Source organism: Heloderma suspectum, chromosome 5, assembly GCF_057233095.1.
Source record: "Heloderma suspectum isolate Gila_16-S chromosome 5, 16-S_ref, whole genome shotgun sequence".
In the NCBI taxonomy this organism is placed as follows: Eukaryota; Metazoa; Chordata; class Lepidosauria; order Squamata; family Helodermatidae; genus Heloderma; species Heloderma suspectum.
In genome coordinates, this window is record NC_139462.1 from 161061539 (window position 1) to 161078418 (window position 16880).

At 43.4% G+C, this 16880-nt stretch overlaps 1 protein-coding gene across 5 annotated transcripts in view; it reads right to left on the minus strand.

The window, feature by feature from the left end:
* The window catches only part of TRAK1 (trafficking kinesin protein 1), a 153170-nt gene extending 140403 nt beyond the window's left edge, over nucleotides 1-12767 (minus strand). For 2 of the 5 annotated variants that reach the window (XM_084858054.1, XM_084858052.1), the window contains exon 1: nucleotides 12084-12696. Coding sequence is in view for 1 of the 5 variants with exons in the window: in XM_084858047.1 (XP_084714173.1) it covers nucleotides 11903-12066 (164 nt within the window). In the remaining 4 variants the exon portion in view is untranslated. Of the gene's footprint in view, nucleotides 1-11902 lie in introns of all 5 variants that reach the window. The other 3 variants (XM_084858051.1, XM_084858053.1, XM_084858047.1) reach the window with 3 other exon arrangements.
* Between the last annotated feature and the right edge of the window lie 4113 nt (nucleotides 12768-16880).

The following is a 16880-nucleotide window of genomic DNA, read 5'->3' on the forward strand; positions in this document are numbered from 1 at the left end:
ACTGAGGGGAGATATGACAGCACTCTTCAAGTACTTGAAAGGTTGTCACAGAGAAGAAGGCCAGGATCTCTTCTTGATCATCCCAGGGTGCAGGACACGGAATAATGGGCTCAAGTTACAGGAAGCCAGATTCCGGCTGAACATCAGGAAAAACTTCCTGACTGTTAGAGCAATATGACAATGGAACCAATTCCCTAAGGAGGTGGTGGGCTCTCCCACACTGGAGGCCTTCAAGACGAGGCTGGACAGCCATCTGTCAGGGATGCTCTGACTTGGATTCCTGCATTGAGCAGGGGGTTGGACTCGATGGCCTTGTAGGCCCCTTCTAACCCTACTATTCTATGATTCTATGAGTCTATGAATCAATTACACAAGCTCAAAACATTCATTTTTAATCCTCTGGACAACATTTCCTATGCTAGAGCTCACCGGAAATAAATTTTACTAGCACAGCAAGGTAGATCAATCAATTAAAGATTTAATTGAGTAGTCATGGGGGCAAATAATAAGAGGAGTTGAGATCAAAAGGGTATGGCTGTTTATTTTTTAGGCCATTTTGGTTGTGGAATAAAAGAGAACCTAAATATAATTTTTCCTTCTAAAAACACATGGTAGCTTTAGGTTTCCCTCAAACTTCAGAAGATGGGCTCAGAACTGCATATATATTGCCTGAGCACATCTTCTGACAATTACAGCAAAAATAATCAAACCCCCAAAGATCCTCAGATGGGTAGATCTGGCACTGCTCGACACACCTGTACTGTTTACTTATCCTCTAGCTCAGTAGTTCTCAAACCACTTTAGCCAGCCTTCCCCAACCTAGTGTCCTCCAGATGTGCTAGACTGCAACTCCCATAATTCCCAGGCAGAATGGCCAATGCTGGCGGGGAATTATGGCAGTTGCACCAAGCTGGGCACCAATCTGGTGAAGGCTGCCTTTAGCCATGGCAAGTAAGGCCACTCAATGTAGCTAGTAGCCACACAAACATCGTATTCCATACAAGTCAGTGGAGCAAAATGGTGCTCAGTGGCCACATTGAGATGCCCTCAGTGGCCACATTTGGCCTCTGAGGCTCTAGCTGAGAAAGCCTGCTCTAGGTTAAAGCTTCAGAGATGACCGAGGGTACTTATATTCAATGCTATAATTACAGTCATTTGTTCTACTAGCTAAGCTATAGACCGCCTTTGCTGCTCTTGGCCTATCTGCAATCCTGAACTTGCCTTCTAACTGCCTAAAAATATGCAACCCTTTTGTGAAACATGTGGAACACAGATCTTTTCCCCTGTTTATGTCATGCCCAGAATTTTGTCACCTAACATGGAAGGGTTTGAATTCTCCTAGATTTATAAAGAATGTATTATTTTCAAAATAGCAGAGGGAGAAGGGGAAGAGAAAGGAGAAATCTGCTTCATGGAAAAGCAATTTGGCAGACCTCCCTCATTTTCCAGAGACTCCATTACATAATATGCAAGAAGTCTGGAAAAGAGCCTTAAAGCATCCAAGGCAGACATTAAACCCACCTAATAATAGTGCAGCTGGTGTTCCCTGTAGAGTGATCTCACCACCACATCACATGACTATTCTCCCTTCAAAAACTCACCATAGCAAGGAAAAGGAGCTGAAGAATTATTCATTCATTTGCACACACATTTAATTGCATTGTGAAAGAACTTTTGTGCAGAGAGAAAATAGGTATACACACGTGTATCTTCCTAACCTTTCTACCTTCAAAAAATCACTTGCAGGTGACATTTTTAATCAGAGGTGGATCTCTACAAGTCTAGGCATATTAGGCTGTAAGCAAGAATATAAAATTCCATTACTTCCCAGACAGTCAGCCAGAAGTCAATGCTTCTGGCAAAACCCTGTCTGAGATAATTATTGCAATGACCTTCTCTGCCAAGAGGAGGGGAAGAAAACAACTAAAGCAGGAATTAGCATTATTTATACCACCCCAGAATGGATCATTGTCTAAGAGTAGGAAGTGGTGTTAGCAGGAAAGCTTCACAGAACACCACAGTCTTCTTACTACTACAACACTGCTACTGACTCAAAGTGCAGTCCTACACAGGTTCACACTCGCTCCCAAGTAATCGTGCACAGGATTGCAGCCTAAATGAAGAGGGGAACAATTGCTGAGAGTTGGTTGGCAGAAAAAGTGTGGGAAAGTATTTTTTTTAAAAAAAGTTAGCTCTGAAAAACTGTGATTCTAAAGGAAGTTTTTAGGACCAGAATGGCATTAATTTGAGTACCGAGGTGCCCCAATTAATAAACTACCTTACAGAAAAGAGAAGGCGGCTTGTCTTCAGGGTTATAGTCCATTAGCAAAGCACAAAGAAGTTAGTGTTGGCAATAATGATTTGCACAGTAACTTAGGACATCTACAGATTATACTGGAGCCTTCTACACAAAGGACCATCATACGGCTAACCTTGTGATTAACTCAAATGCCTTGTTCTTACTCCTCATAGGGGTGGAAAAAGCCATGAATAATGCAGAATACAGGGAAAGTTGTAAAAATAAATTAATAAATGCACACTGTTTCCCTATTGAAAAAAATGCATTTCTTTGAATACGTGTTGCTGCACCTTCCCATTAATCCCTTGCTGTATAATTATTTTAAACATGTGCGCATACTGAACATCTTAATTGTGCTGAAAAGAGAAGATAAAACCACAGGATTTTTGCAGCTACCAATTTAGTCATTAAATAAAACATATTTTATTGTATAATATCAGGTTGTATGTACTCTGGCTATTACACAAGTAAATTGAACCAACCAACCTAAATTCTAGTATAAATTTGATACAAGCCAATTTCATTACTTCGTCATCAAACTACAACAACATTTCCATGGGTAAAATACCCTTTCGAATATTAATATTGAGAAGATTTATAGGAATATTAATTTATTTGTGTTGTGCTTTTAGATCCTTTAATCAGCTAACCCATATTAAGGCAAAGAACACTAGTAGTTGGATGTTAAGTGCCCCAGTACATTTGTATACTGGTTACAAGTCACTCAGACAATAACCTTGTGGTCCTTGAGCAGGCATACCAGGGGCCACAGGATTCAGCACAACTCCCTGTCCACACCTATGCAGAAGGAGGTCTGCAGCGGGAGAAGAAGGTCCATCTTTCCTCATCAGAAACTGGAAACCTTGGCTGCCTTTGCCGTTCTGCTGGTAGTGACAGCAAAAATAAGGCTGTCACTTATTTTTAACATAAGTTAAAAATAACTTATTTTTATAAGTTATAAATAAAACTTATTTTATTAGTTTTATAACTAAACTAATAAAATAGTTTATTATTTTAAACTAATAATAGTTTAGTTATTGGTTATATCGGGGGGTATATTGGGGACAGACTGGGGGAGGGTTAGGATCCATTCCTCCAACATGCTTCACAAATGGGGGGAAATGCATGCCAGCTTTGGATATCGCAGTGACTGTGCCATGAATTCCACTGCCCAGGACAGCAGGACTGCGGTGCCCATCAGGTATTCCACAAACCAAGTAATTTTAGTCTGTTGTAGCCAAAATAACCCACAGCACTGTAGCACCCAAGAACCAACAAATGTATTGTGGCATAAGGTTTCATGAGCTATAACCTACTTCCTGAGATGCGTGAAGTCCATCTGTTGGTGGATCACTGATATACCACTGAAAAAAAGTCTGCAAACGATGGGGCTAGAAAGCCATGAATTGAAAAAGGTAGCAGTGATTCTGCCACATTTTTATGCAGAGCCCAACTATATAAAAGATCCGAACAGTGACTCATTAGCAGCAGCAGTCGCTAGAGATAATAATCAGCTATATCAGCATTTAAGTTGGCTCAGTCCAAACTGAGATCCTCTGAGATTTGTCAGTATCTATGCATGGGTTACTCAGAAGTGAGTCCCAACAAGTTCGATGAGACTTACTTCTAAGCACGTATGCACAGTATGGTAACTGTGTGCTTAAACCAAGGGTAAGGACATTTTTTGGTTTGGGGCCCAATCCAGTAGGTCCAATGATGTCACAATATGGGGCCCTGCCCCTGAAGTCCCACCCCCTCCCTTAGGTCATCTAGTCCTGCCACATACTCATTTTGCCTTTCTCCATGGGGAGACAGGCACAGAGTTGCTATAAGGTCAAGAACAGTTGTGGAAACAACTCTTCAGCGCTAAGGGAGTACAACAAACTCATGCTTGTAAAAAAACAAAAACATAAACCAACAGTATGTTATTAATGACTTTTTAGCCAAGCCTGTGCTTGCTTAGCAAGAGGTCTGTCTTTCAGGATGTTTGTGATTTGTGGAATTCTAATAGCCTAATTAATAAACCTAAGTGTAATACCAATAATATATTGTAGAGATGATACAACAGTACTACATAAATCCAAAGAATCACTTTGAAACCAGGCTAATCTTGTATTACTGATACTTGTACCTGCGTTGAGGATAACATTTCAAATACCCAAGGCATTATCATTTACTGAACCAACTTTGCTACTACAACTCACAGCTTAAACAGTGTTACATCCATTGAAGCTGATTGAGTTAATGATATCATTTCTACAGCCCTATTAAGTAGGTTAGGAACAGCTGATTTGCCGAACCAAGGGGTGGGCAACTTGTAGCCCTCCAGAAGTTTTGGTCTACAACTCTTACCAGCCCTAGCCAGCATAGCCAATGGTGAGGGATAATGGGACTTGTAGGCCAAAACAACAGGAGGGCCACAAGTTGCCCACCCCTCAGTTAGGCAAATCAGCTGTTCCTAACCCAACCAGAAAAATTCCTGCACCACCTTTTGCTTTAAATCCAGCATTAAGTCCAATTCCATGGAGAACGTCTGACTTCCATGATGTATAAAGATAACCCCAATGAAGTTAAGACTTTCTTTAGACCCCATCCAATATTATATTTCAATCCAATATAAGATAAACAAATAGCAGCTGGCTCTTTCAAGTGGCCAAAGCAAACACTGGACTTGGTGATGAAGAGCCACAGACTCCTCACTAATTCCTATAATGATGTTTGCAGGAGTAGCCCAGGACGGACAATGAGGAACATTATCTGAAACACTATGGGGCTGTTTGGATGTAACAGTGGCAGTCTGCAGCACTTTGTGGATTAATTAACCTACTAATTGTGGGGACACAAGCTGCTTCCGTTTCCACCAACAAGCTATAAATGCCACATTCGTAGTTTGTTACCATGATGTCCGAACCCAGGCATTTGGGGTTATTCGTGAGTTAAACAACCCAAAGTTAACCCAAGAACAAAACATGGATTAACTTGAGGTTGTTTCACCCATGAATAACCCCAAGTGCCCCGGTTCGGATGTCACAGTAACAGCCTGTGAATGTGGCATTCATAGGCTGTGGCTGGAAACTGGAAGTGGTACAAATCCCCAATCTGTGGGTTAATTAACCCACAAATTGCCACCGAATGCCGCCATTGTATTTCAATTTAATACTGATCAATTTCAATTAGTCTTAACACCATTCCAGACACTACATTTGGTATGACTGAAAAATGTCTAAGATGAAACGTTTTCATGTATTAAAGATGGTAGGAACGTTTTCTACAGAGGTAGCTCCCAGGAAAACCTTAATCAGGTAACGAAAGCAGTTGATCTGTTGAGATCAAATGGTACTGCCATTCTTTGGGGGTGTATCAATTCTGACCTGTAAGCAACGAAGGATACAATCCTGTGCATGTTTAGACAGAAAAAAGTCCTACAACTGCCAGCATCCCCCAACTAGCATGGCTGGGAGTTTTAGGACTATTTTCTGTCTAAACATGCATAGGATTTGCACCGCAAGGCTGTAAGTATAATCCTATGCACTTGGGGGTAAGTCCCATTGGGCTTAACAGGACAAAAACAGAGGAGCGCAAACAAAGAGCACAACTGGAAAATTGGACAGTGACAGGTCTCTACTGGTGCTCTGTTTCAAGGGAAACATCTGTGACAAACAGATCAGGCTATGGAAAAGAAGGGGGTACACAATTATGAACACCATCCACCCAAAAGTTTGAGTTAATGCAACATTAATGGAAATTGAAGTGTGAAGGTGTCTTTGCTTTGCAATTCCAAGCTTCCAGCTGAAAATGAACAAACTCCAGAATACATACAGATAGCAACAAGTACAGATGGATTAAAAAAGCACAACCAGGGAGGCTTGGTAATCCAAACCAGAAGAATATTATGCAAAAGGTTTGTGTCAGCTTCAGAGTCAAAGATTTAAGAATATGTCAGGATTGCAAATGAACACCTCTCTTTATAACAACAGTGTCCATATTTTCCCTCGATTTCTATGAGCCTGTGCAGTATTATATGTGGCCAAGATCAACAGATTATTTCAAATGTTTGTGCATATGCACAAGTGCATTATGTCACAAGTTCCTAAAAATTATAGTTATATGATTCTTCCAAGCTATCCTGGTGTTTGTTAGTGATTTTACGAACTGTAGTCATACCATCTTGTTTCACATACAAAAGTCACTGTGTGCTTGACCTTGCTCAAATAGGAATATTATTTCAACTGGCTGCACCTGTACACACGAGCAGTATCACATGCCCGAATATCTGAAAGTGATTGCTAGGTATTAGTCCACAAATGGTGTAAATTTGGTGCTTTTATGAAAAAGCTCACAATAGGCTGCCTATGCTACTGCACAATGTCGTACAATGGTATTTTGCCTAAAATACCTCCTCAAACCACCTGCTACCCATACATTAATCACTTTCTTGGTAAGCTAAGTTTAAGGAATTATCTTCCCATGCGCAAATAGTTGAAACAAATATTTCCAAGTTGCAGTCTGGAATGAATAGCAAGCGGCGCCTTTAAATCTCTCCACATATTTGTGCCCTTCTACTTTAATCCTGATGATTCAGCCATTGCCTCCCTCTCTGGAACTCTTAAGCTTACACAGTGAATTTTAAAGAGATGACTTTTTCCAAAGTAAACCAAGTCCATGATTCTTTTGTTCTTAACAGCTGTTTTAGAAAACAGTTCCTTTATTTCACAACGCCACTATGATTAGTCTCAACACTATGGGGTTTTAGAGACTTTATACCAAATTTTAGAGCATTATAATTGTAATAATATTTATCTATCTAACAAATTTATACCCTTTCCTAACACAGTTGAGGAGGAGGAGGAGGAGGGAAAGAGAGAGAGACAGAGAGAGAGAAATAGAGGAAACATAACATTTCCTACATCAGAAACAGAACATTTAAACTAAAATGCTTGGAGAAAATTGCTCCTGAGAAAAACTTCCTTACTAAAGTTAAATCCTATATACAATTACCTGGGAGTAAATCCTATTCATCTCAATAGGGCTTAATTCCAAATAAACATGTATAGGATTGCACCACACCTCTAGTATGTACACTTATTCATTTATGAGGCTTACTGATACCCTCAAGATTAGCCATGACATAATACAGTTAATTATTTTGGCAGATTAGTCTCTGTAATTTAGTAGAGATTATTTGGCTTGTTTGGCCCCAGCCTGGGAAAGTTTTCTGAGTACTGTGTCTTAAGATGCTTTATCCATAAGGTACTGCATTATTCACTTTGTTGTATATTTCCTTATTGCAATTATATTTTTAATAGATAAAATGAAGGATTCTGCTTCTATTTACAATACATTTATATTAATCTATAATAAAAGAAGATATGTGTGTGTGCCTGTCTGTCTGTGCCATAGCATCAGGACCATGAAACCTAGACACTTGAAGCTTGGCATGCATTTTAAGGGAATCCTGGGAGCAGGATGGGGGGTGCCCTGTAGTTAATTAATTTTAATTAATTTTGTGTCTATGTGACCAGTGGTGTCTATACATGGCTGGGGCGGGGCGGGGGGGGGGAGTTAAAAGCCTTTTTACCATCCTTGAAATCTCACATGAAAATTCACACACAAGAAGCAGCTTTTATGAAATCTCCCCACAGACATTTAAAGTATTACTGTGTGCAGCCATGTGTATACATGCCCACTTGAAAAAGAAAGTGGCCTATTCCCCTAGCTGGCAATTTGGTTGAGGCAGGGAGGTGAAGAACTCAAGGCTGGCTGGGGATGACAGATGCCTTTTTGCTCAATCTGATAAAGCTTTGTCAGTTTCTAATGCAGGGGTGGGCAACCTGCAGCCCTCGGCATTAAAAAGCCCTCTGTAAGGGATCAGTTTAGACTTCTGGCAAGAGCAATCTGACAGCCTGCTGGGCAGGAATGAAGAAGAGAGCAGGAGGGAGGATGGAAGGAAGAGAAGGGGCAGGCAACCTACTTTTCATTCTGGCTCTGCCCATCACTGGTATGCAGCCCCTAACAGATTCCTCCCAAGGGAATGTGGCCCTCAACAGAAAATAGTTCCCCACCCCTGCTCTAATGTATTACTATCCGTATCACTACATTTGTACCTGCATGCTCTTACGAGTCAACCATACCCCAAACTAACCAAAACCTGGGCTGTAACTGACCAGACAGAAGGCAACAGTCAGCTAAACCTTTGGCCTGTAGACAGAGAATGATGGTAAACCCTTTAGTCAGCTTTAGGAACAATATAGAACAGCCAGGTTGCAAATGCAGACAGATCAACAGGTCCAGAACTTGGTAACCAGTAGAGAATGATTCCCGCTTACTCTGGCAGAAGAGTAAAGGGTTTTTGCAAGCTTCCAGTAAAGTTTCTGAATCTGACAGTAGTGCAATGGATCAAAAGGGTTACTATAAATATATCTCCTATTGTTTGCCCCTCCCCAGTAAAATCACCTCACCCGGAAGTGGGTACAAAAGGGACATTCCTACTTCGCCTCTCTGGAGCACGAAGCAAGAAAGCTACAAAAAACAATGTTTGGGATTGTGGCTATGATGAACAAATTTTTCATGGTGGGGAAGAGATGATTTATGATGAGACTAGACTCCAGTATCCAGAGAACAAAGCATGGTGCATGGAACCATATCAAGTACTGCGGCAGCCAAGATAACTAGAGAAGGGAACCCTTAGAGAAGTTAAAGGCCATTAATGATATGCAATAATCAAGATTTTCAAGATTTGGTCATGGAAATGCTCTCACACCACACAGAAGTATTTATAGCTGCTGCCAATAATTAAGACGGCCATTTCTCTAGAGGGCTAAATGTCATCAGTGGTATATTATCGTTACCTACAGAAAATGGTTTTATTTAGGAGGTTGAACACATAGAATAGAGGTGGGCAACTTCAGAGGGCCTGAGGGCAATTTTCAATCTCCTGGAACCCACTGGGGGCATCAGTGGTATATTATCGTTACCTACAGAAAATGGTTTTATTTAGGAAGTTGAACACATAGAATAGAGGTGGGCAACTTCAGAGGGCCTGAGGGCAATTTTCAATCTCCTGGAACCCACTGGGAGCTGCGCCAGGCAATTCCAGGCAATGCAGTAGCAGCAAAAAGGCCATATTTTCATTTTAAAACAAGGCGCATGTTTTAAAATGAAAATGTGGCTTTTTTGGCCACCGCTGCAGCCGCATCACCGAAATTTGGTGGCAGAGACTTGGGGGCAATGGGAATGCAACACACACAAAAAAGTTGGAGGCATGCATGCAGCCTACGGGGTATGTGTTGCCTACCCCGACATAGAAGAGAATTGTGCTTCCAATCACTATTACTCATCACCAATACAAGATCACAGGACAGAGGTGGGGGAAAACTGCAAGGCATAATACAAGTCAGTACAAACCAGGGTTCCAAGCTGGTTTCAAATCCTCCTTAAGTGGGAACTCCAATTACCTTTAACCATAGTGTGAGTTGCTGCTGCTGCAACACTCAACTGTGGCTAAGATGATGGGTAGGATTTGCTCCCAAGAGGAGAAGGGATGGGTAAGGGAGCATGGCCTGCTTCCAAACACTTAACTATGCTTAGGAATACATCTGCAACAGGCCATTCTATTGTTTGTCCATACCATCAGAGGGATTATTCATAAAGGAAATGATTTAAACTATCAGCAAGGCCTATATCCCTAACACTATAAGCTTGTTTAAATGAAGTCAAAGGGGGGAAACATTGTACTAGTTTTTAAACTAGATTGAAGGTCCTCTGACCAATTTATGTTGCACTCTGCATAGATACAGAAGATGACTGGCAGCCAAACCCTAACACACATTGTATTAATATGTGTGAAGATATTGATACCTCACCTGCTGCTGGTACTCAAATATTCATGACAGCACACTCTAGGTACTTTGTTCCTGATTCAAAGTCAAAATTCCCATGGAGATCAACACATCTTTTTGTCATAAACTTCAGAGTCCTAGAATACTTTTTTCTAGACCACATAAAAGTCTGTTTGGAGCCAAAACTAGTATTATGTTTGGCTAACAAAGCCTTAAGTAGGCATAGATGATGAAAGCATCCCCACAAAACCTCGCTAGACTCATGCTACCTACAGTCATGTGCAAACATTAGCACATTTCTGTGTGATGAAGACCTCCAGATTCATCTGTTTGTAAAAACCATACTCCAAAGACCTCTGAGGAAATAGTTAAAGCAATACATCTTCTTAAGGACCATTTATAAAGGATGTCATGCATTAAGGAGATGAGGGAATAAGAATGAGTCAAAGGGTGACCTGGGGCTGTCAATAAACCTTTGACAGTTTATTGACAGCCCCTTAGACCAATCTCTCTTGGTGTACGGGTATATGAAATTTAAAATTACACATAACATAAACCAGCATGACCCAACTGTTAAGTTGAACACTTACAGACTTCTGTAGCGGCAAATAAATAAATAAAGAGGTCTCACCTACCAACTTCACATTTCTCAGGCTGAAATCCCAGGCACAATTAGCTGGGACTAAGTCCCTCTGAACTCAGTGGCTCTTATTGTTGAGTAGACATACATAAGATTCCCCTGTTGCTTTCTAGGATTAATATGGAAGCAACCGTTTGTATTGAAAATCTTGATTATAAGCAAGTAGAGTAAGTATCCTAATAAAGACTAGGGAAAGCTGAGAGATGAGTAGGCTCCAGGGTTTCATTTATTGTAACCACAAAGACATAGGCCTTAGGTGCCCAACCAAGGCCTTAGTTCAAGCAATAAATCCACCACAATGACCCCCAAACACCCTCCTCGGCATTAAAACGGAATTCAAAACTCTGTTTTTTAAGTACATATTTTGTGGGACATCTTTCAATTCCCATATAAAAATAAATTACAGTCTTTATCGTTTTGGAGGTCATAATACTCAAGCCATATAACTATGATTTCCACTTCCAATGACTAAAGCAGCAAGTACTTCATTTTATATCAGCTTTAAACGGCTATTTCTTCCCACCAACTATAACATATGGAATCCCTTGTGATCTTTTACAGCTGACAAGCTATGGCAAATACATTAACGGCTCAGGTACAACAGCTGAACACTTCTGGAACAGGGCAACTAGTTTTCCATGACACTTTAATGTTTTTTTAATTGAACATCGCCCGGAGTGCTTGCTAAGTGGGGGGTGCAATCTCATACATCTAATAAAAAAATAGTGCAGGGCAAGCTTGCCTCCTCTGCAGTAAATGATTGACAAAGTCTTCTGCAACCAAATGCTTGTGTACTGTAAACAGACATCAGCTGAACTATTAGTGTTTGTTTTTTTAAAAAAAGAGGAAGGGAAAGAAGCTGCTGGAGGACATGTTACAAACCACAGGCACGGTTCTGTCTATTTTCAAGCAAGCCTCCCGAAGGTCAGCCCACTGTCATGCGGTACAGGCAGGCAAAGAGTTCGTGGAAAAAACCTGGACGAATCCTAGGCGTCCAGTGACACATTCCGCTTGCAGACGGAATCCGGGCGGCCCTCTGGTCGCTTCCTGAACCTCAAGGAAGCACATCTGGCCGCTTGAGCGCCGCATCCGCAATCCAAGCTCTCCTTTCCACATCGGTCCTACCTGAAGGCGCGCGCAGGAGGCCCGGAGAAGTCGCGCAAGCGACGAGGGGAAAGAACAAAACCCGCCACTTCGACCAGTCGAAAACGGCGACTGGCCTCGTCCCCTCGAGAAACGAGCGCGTGACTCGCGCTCTCCCGCGCCGCCAGCGGAAGGGAGCCCCGCATCAATAAATAGCACTCACCAGGCGCAGGCTCTCCAGAGCAGCGTGCAATCTGCCGCCACCCCACAACAATGGTGGCGCGCTCGCAAGCCGTCCGCTCGTGACGACGGCTAAGGTCCACGGATCCCCCTGCGGGCGGGCGGCCGGGCGGGCCGGCGAAGCTGGGTCACCAGCGACTTCCTCCTCCTCTCCCTTCTGGGGCGCCGCTCGCTCGGCTTCAACGCTGCCGCCGCCTCCGAAGTGGCTCCGGACTCCACCCGCTCTCCAGAGGCGCCCAGGGAGAAAGCGGATCCGGCAGCTGGGCGCTGGAAAGGCACCTCCCCGCCTGCAAGAAGCCCTGCTCGGGCTGCATGCATGCAGCCAGCAGCCGGCTCCGCACGTGGGGCGAGAAGAGAAAGCCCGGCTCGCGCGGAGAGCAGCTCCCGTTCTCGGCCGGCGCGGGATGGCGCTGTCGCTCGCGGGCGCTACGTGCCGCGACCCCACGCCCCTGAGGCTCGCGGGAAAAGCCGCGCTCTTCAAGCGCCTCGTCTTTCCCTCGAGGGCCTCGCGGCGTCTCCCATAGGCGCGCGCGCTTGGCAGAAGATCTGATGCCGCCGCCGCCGGCCCTTCTCTTCCCTCCGCTCGGCCTGGACTCGGTCCAGAAAGAGGCTAGCGCGGTAGATGCCGCCACCGGCTGCTCTTCTTGCCGCCAGCGCCTCCTTTGCCGGCTGGGCGGGCCAGAGGCTCGGTTCCTCAATTGCAGGCCCTCCCCTCTTCTCTGGCTATTACCTCATCGCCCAAGCCCCGCTGCCGGGGAGGGAATGCCCGAGCAGGGCCTGGAGTTTCTAAGCAACTGGCGCCCATACACCCAACAACAGCTGACCCCACTCGCGCTGCATCATTAGAACTTTGCCAGACTTAAAAATAAAATCGCGACCTTCAAAACGGCGGCCTTTTTCTTAGGGGCATTATTAAAGCGAAGGTTGCCCTCAAAAGTTAACTTTTGGAATGAGTTAAGTTTGGGCAAGCAGCTAAGGACATGTGGAACACTGGCCAAAAAAAGAAAAAAAAAGTGTGGGTGTACCAGAATGTAAATTGTTAATAAAAAGCTTTTAAAAGATACGATGCTCCCTTTGCATTACTACAAGTCAGAGGTGAGGAGCCTGAGGCCTTCCAGACTGAATTAACTACAACTCCCATCATCCCTGACCATTAGGAACACTAATGCAGCCATCCTCAAGATGGTGGCCTCAAGGTATTTTGCACTTCAACTCCCATCAGCCACAGCCAGTGGTCAGAAATGCTGGGAGTTGAAGTTCAAAACACCTGGAGGGCACCAGGTTGGGGAAGGCTGGTAAATGCAACAAACTGTAAAAAAATGCTTAGAATACAAAAACTTTTCAACACATTTTGAACAAAGTAATGTTCTTATTGCCAGAGACTCTGGGTAGCATCCAATGTTAGTCCTATGTAGAGTAGACCCATTTAAATGAATGGAGCTTCAGTTAGTCATGATCAACTAAAGTCCCATTCACTTCAATGGGTCTTCTCTATGTAGGCCTAAGATTAGATACTACCCTCTAATATCACAGGCAGTGCTGGCTGACTACATATATCTTAATGAATGAACTAGTCCCACTGATTTCAAGAAGAGTTAAACTATAATCCTAATAGTCATTACTAGGATGTAAGACCCATTGTTTTCAATTGTACATGCTTGCAAATGAATATATTTAGAATTGTGGTGTAGGGTAATTTAAACACCAAGTCACCTTTTTAAGTGGCTTGTAAATCAGTTTACTAGTATCCTAAGTTCAGTCCGAAACTAGCAGAGGCATTGATTATGGTTAAAGTGACATAAGCAGTGTATCGTCAGTCTTCTAATTATGTGTATATACGGGAGAGAAATGCATCAAGAGAGAACTACCCTAGCAGACAATAGCCCTGAACAGGTAATCAAACAAAATGTATTTGCCCCACCCCCACTTAAACATCTACACTAGATGAAGAATCTCTGGGTGGTTTGAATGTAAGAACATTTTAACTAGTTAAGAGTCTCTCACTCAAACAACATGGAGAAGCAGTTTTCTTTCCATTTGCTTGTTTTCATTCATAGTGTTTTGCATTGCTGTAGCAGCTTCTAGAACTTTCCCAATGTTTTATGTAAACATTTGTTAATTTAATTTTAAAACATCCCATGTGATGCAGCTATCTTTCTCACAAGTGTGGCAAATAATGATTGATGCAAAAATGCTGCATATACCAAAAAAATCCCCTGCAAACAAAAGGAATCTCCTGCAGGCTTACAGAAGTAGGGTTACTATATGATGGGGGGGGGGGGGAATTGGTCAGGCTGCTGCTGTTGCTTTTTGCCCTCCGGACCATTGCCAGAATTTTATGTGTAAGTGCCAGAATCTTTGCAGTAAAGCCTGATGAGCTTTTAGCAGCAGCATTTCCACTTAGTGAGCTTGCATGAATGGTAATCCTTACATATTTATGCATACAAAGGAACCACCTTCTTGTGTTCAGCCTACCCCAGCTCACTGCTGGGAAGAAGGAACATGTGCTTATTTGTGACCTCCATTTTCACACCCTCCTTCTCTGCCTGCTCTGTATTCATTCAGAGTTTACCCTGCACAGGCTTCTGAAGCAGGGCGTATTATAAATTCACCATAAAAGTTTTATTTGAAACAACTTAATGTTTAAATAAAATGATTCATCTCACAACTATGCTTCTGAAATAACTAACTGAAACATATTCAACAACATTTACTGTTGGGATAGGTGGTTATAGGGAGAATAGAATGGAAGCAGTGTGCAGGCATTTTGTTTGTGTCCATGCATTTACATGGACATGTTCTAGAGTGAATAGACATCTACCCCACCCCATTTAAAGACTAGAGCTCTGTGGGAGGTGGCTGAAACCTAAGAATTCTAGTGAAAATGTATACCAGTGGTGGGGAACCTTTTTCGGTCTGGCTGTATTAGCCACAGGCTGGGATATCGGGGCTACATGCACCCCTCACCACATTCTCTCTATCAATCTCTCTCTCTCACACACACATACACACACACACACACACACACTTCCCACCCCACTAAGGAAGGGAGGTATTTCTACCTTTCTCAGTGCTGGGCAGCTGATCTGAGATAAAATCTTTTCCCTGCCTGTAGGCAAGGGGCAGGGCCTATAGAAGACGTTGGTGGGCCATATCTGGTGCCTGATGCAACAAAGACTCCCAAAAGCAAAACAGCGACAAAACAGGAATAATTTTTTGCCAGGTGCAGGTACCAATTATCCTCACATTCTGAAGTGTGGAACTGAGCCCTAGGCAGTGGTGGCGGTGGCAGGGGAGTCCCCTTGCATTGCACACTTCACTGAGTCTCCAGCAAGTTGTTTTAAGGGTGATCTACAGTCCACCTGATTTTCACAGCTCGCCTGTTTCTGTGAATGAGAACTGCAAAAATTGGGTGGACCCTAGATCACCTTTAAAACCACTAGGGGGAGACTCAGGGAGGGGTGGAATGAAGGCAGGGGGCTCCAAGGGTAAGTTCCACCCTGCAAAACTTAAGGGTGACTTTGTTAATGGTCCGACTAGTCCCCTTCCCCCCTGACCTGTCAGCTGTCAAAGTAGCATATATGCAGCCCTGTCTTGTCAATTACCTTGCATGCTTCGTACTTTGACAGCTGAAACATAGAAGGCAATAGGCAAGGCAAGGCAAGATATATTTGACAGCCGCAACTGCACACCTCCACAAATGTGAAAAACCGTCATTTTTAAAATCAAAACAAAACCTGAAGACTCGATGGGGGGAGGGTTGGACTCTATGATCTTGTAGGCCCCTTCCAACTGTACTATTCTATCTAAGACATTCACGCACATTCCCAGGGCTGAAAAAATAATAATAAAATATCGGCCCCTTTTGCGCAAATGTCAGGCCACAAAAAGTTTTTTAAAAAGCTAGGGAATGAGATCATAGTCGAGATCAAAGAGGGGAGGGAGATTTGGCAGCAGACAAGATGGGTTTTGCAGCCAGGTCCTGTGGGATACGTGCTGGAGCTGGCTGGAGGGCTGAGAGGGAAGGAGGGGGAGAACAACTTATGGTAGGCCTGATCATGTTGGGCTCACCGTTGGTTGTTCCACAGACAACCCACACTGCATGGCTTACTTGCCCACGTGGGTTATTGCGTTGCGCAAACTCTCCCAGCGTTGTGGGTGGTGAGCAGGGGGAGAGAGAAAAAATAGAGGAGAGGGATGAGTTAGCTGGTGGGGAGAGAGGAGAAAAAGCTTACCTTCTGTGAAATAGCTTTCTGTTGGAATTGAAGCCTGTAGATTCAAAGGAGTTTAGTGTGTTTGGCTTCAGCCCCCACCTGTGCCTTACATAGCCTTTGAGCTAGTACTTGTCCTTTGATTAGCCACACCTCTCATGGCAGCCATTTTGTGGTGGCCCCCAGGACACTTTCTCAAATTACCAAATGTGCCCAGGGGCCCAAAGAGGTAGCCTACGTCTGTGTACTACCTGATGCCCTCTAGACATGCAAGGGGGCTGTTGCCTCTTTAAAGCACACCTACACCTCCTTGCCCAGGGTTCCACCTTCCCTTCACTGCTCGCCCGAACTTAACTCGTTCCCCAAGTTAGCTTTTGGATAACGGTGCTTCTAAGGAAAAAAAGGGACGAACATTTGAAGGTCGCTATTTCATTTATTTATTTTTTGGTTATTTTTAAGCCTGGCAAGGTTTGAATGAGGTAGTGAGCGAATGGGATCAGCTGCCGTTGGTGTGTCGGAGTCTGTTGCTTAGAAACTCCAGGCACCGCTCGAGCTTTGCCTCTCCGGCG